This window comes from Dermacentor silvarum, chromosome 1 (assembly GCF_013339745.2).
Source record: "Dermacentor silvarum isolate Dsil-2018 chromosome 1, BIME_Dsil_1.4, whole genome shotgun sequence".
Classification (NCBI taxonomy): domain Eukaryota; kingdom Metazoa; phylum Arthropoda; class Arachnida; order Ixodida; family Ixodidae; genus Dermacentor; species Dermacentor silvarum.
The window spans coordinates 447,385,961-447,388,816 of NC_051154.1; the positions used below are offsets into that span (position 1 = coordinate 447,385,961).

The 2,856-nt window shown below is 61.5% G+C and overlaps 1 protein-coding gene across 1 annotated transcript; it reads right to left on the reverse strand.

Annotated features, from left to right (window-relative positions):
• Positions 1 to 501: 501 nt before the first annotated feature.
• LOC119449088 (basic salivary proline-rich protein 1-like) lies at positions 502 to 2,246 on the reverse strand. Its single transcript, XM_049664408.1, has 3 exons — positions 1,825 to 2,246; positions 647 to 1,596; positions 502 to 551 (listed from the first exon to the last, which is right to left on the reverse strand). Exons 1-3 carry the CDS (start codon positions 2,244 to 2,246, stop codon positions 502 to 504), a joined length of 1,422 nt encoding a protein of 473 aa, XP_049520365.1.
• Positions 2,247 to 2,856: the final 610 nt, after the last annotated feature.

Sequence of the window (2,856 nt, forward strand, 5' to 3'; positions counted from 1 at the left end):
TCACCGGGGGGCATGGTGACAAGCTCGATGTACCGACCACTTCGGAGTTCCGTGGTGAGGACGGGGATCGCCAACCTCCACCAGAATGTTACGTGTGGGAGGACACAGACGAAAGAGGCTATTTACAGGCTATTTACACAGAAGCCAGACAGCCAGGCCCACAATCGCTCGCACCAAGAGCACAGACACACTTCGTCGTCTTTCGCGCGGCGGCTCGTCTCTTCAACATCTTTCGATGCTATCGTAATAATATTAACTGCAGTCTTCAATGTGCCAAGCGTATTTAGAAAATTTCGGTCGGAACTGATGGGTAATTCAAAGTAAGATAACCGCGCAGGTGTGCTTCTCAGTTTTCTATGTATCTATATATGTATATTGTAATGAACAGTGACACAGCACCCGTTCCTGGGCTGGCTGTTCTATTCTTTTCCTCTTCTTTTCCTCGTTCGCCCCCTAGCGCCCGCTGTCCGAGCGCCCGAGCCCAAGTGCATGTCTTCATCTTTACACTCGGCCACGCTGCTGAAGATAGCTCTGGCGGTTGTGAATGCGCGCTGATGCCGGAAAATCATTGTATAGTCGTCGTCGGAAGTAGTCGTCGTCAAGACCGTCCAGCGCGCAACCAGCTCCTCGGGGGGTCGGCACTGACTGTTGCGCTCTGGTCGCGGGTCTTGCCGTCGATTGTCTTGCCGCTGAGCGTTGTCGTTTTCGGGCGGGGTTGGGGACATTCCCTTGGAGGGTGCTCCGTTCATTTTTGTGGGTGGTGCTGCCGGTCTTCCCCTCTTCTCCTCAGGCTTTCGGGGACTGCCACAGGGGTAGCTTGGGAAGCTGTTCGCGGGTGGTGGTGCTCTGGGTGGCTGGAGGGCATGGTCGGAGCCATTCTGGGGCGGCGCTTCGTTGCGGTGGCCGCTGTGCCTTGGGCGCCGTGCTGACCCTAGGGGGAGCGCCTTGACGCCTGCATGGATGATGCGCTTGACGGCGACGGCCCTGGCGGGGGCGTTCCCGGAGGTGGGCGACCATGGTGGTGGATGTCTCTGGTCAATGGCCGCTGACGCTTGCCTGAACACCGGGTCGTGATCTCTGGTGGCGGGAGTCGGTGCTGAGCGAGTGCCACCGCCACTGCTGCTGGAACCATGGGGTGTTGGGACTGGTTGCTGCTGGGTACTGGAGGATACCGGCGCGCTGCGGCTGCTCCCCTGGTGCGGTGGTCGCTTCGGGCGGCGGGCGTCCTGCGGTGGGGGCTGTCTTGTAGTGCCTCCCTTGTGGCCTGGTGTGGCTGACACTCCCGGGGGCGAGGGCGATGGCGGCACCGGGTGGAGTGGACCTGCGCGCGGATGCTGCTGCGGCCCGAGGAGGGTGATTGCGGAACTCTGGACCGGTCGGTCCGGGCCCTGGTCGGGTTCTAGCTGCTTGACACGTGTGCCTAACGTCGTCTCGTAGACGGGCTGGCGGGTCATCTCATCTGCAGCTTCATCCGCTGTCTTGTAGGCCTCGCCGCCGGGCCCGCCATGGATGGCGGAGGACAACGACGTGGAGCTGTTCAAACGGGAGGCCTGTGACCGATGCGGTGGCGGCTGAGGTCTGGACCCGCCGCCGCTGCTGCGAAACCATTGGTTCTCGGTCGCGATCTTCGACGACGGCGAGCCGCAGCTGATGCTCGGGAATGTAGGGGCAGCACAGGCATAAGGGAGCGGGCGGCCACCAAATGGCTCTATCGGAAGCGGGATACTAGCGGAAGCGGTGGTCATCATGCGCTTCCCGTCGTCTGGGGTAAAGCAGACGGCGACCCCCGGTGAGCCGGCGTCTGCGGCGAGGCAACCTGCGTACCACTCTGTCGACGCGTTGCTGGGCACACATGCCGCAGCATCGAAGCAGTGGCTCGCCGGAGCACCGTGAGCAGAACTTTTCTGGTCGGGCTCACCGCAGGCAGAAGGTAGCTGGCCGAAAGCAGCTATTAGAGCCGCACTCCACTCAGGCCAGGACCACTGTTTGATACCCTCGTAGTTCTCCCATGCCTTGGCGGCACCTCGAAGTCGCCCCGCCGCAACCAACCATATTGTATTGTCGGGCCAGGCATGGCGTGCCCTGAGCGCATTGGCCGCTTGCACCCACAGAATAGGGTCACTCGGAAATCCGTGGCACTCCTGTAGTTCCGAGGCAGCAGGTGATGGAAAAGCTGCTAGTGGGAAACCGGAAGTCGCTGAAACTAAGTAGTCCTGCTGCTGTGACAGCAGAGAGATAGCTCGCATCGCGTCGGACAAGCTGCCGGCTGAGCCGTGCGTTGAGCCAAGGGCGGAATCCGCGCACACTGAGGCGGCGGCAGAAGCCGCAGTACTCGGGCCAGCCAGACCAGTGGCCAAAGGAGCGTGAACGGCATGCGTTGAGCCAGAACTGGTGGCGGCCGCGGTGCTTACTGCAGCCGGAAGCATGGTCAGGCGAGCGTGAACAGCATCCCTAGCTGGCAGAGATGTCGATGATACCATGGGGCAGGGATCCAGGGCATGGGAAGCATGGACGGCGTTACGTGGCCGCAGGGGGAACGTACGACGGTGAGGATCCATGTTTAAGGCAGCGTGGATGGCATGCCTTGGCGGATCGGAGGTTGACGTAGTCCCAGGCGCGGCATCTACGCGAAGGGAAGCGTTGACGGCGTTCCCTCGCCGGAAGGACCCTGGACGGCGAGATGCCGGAGGACGCAAGGCCTCCGCAGCACGGTGCTTAAGGCTGAAGCCCCTTAAGACTTGGCGTTCGTCGACTGCGCCACAGAGACACAGAGACACAGCACCCGTTCCTGGGCTGGCTGTTCTATTCTCTTCCTCTTCTTTTACTCGTTCGCTCCCTAGCGCCCGGTGTCCGAGC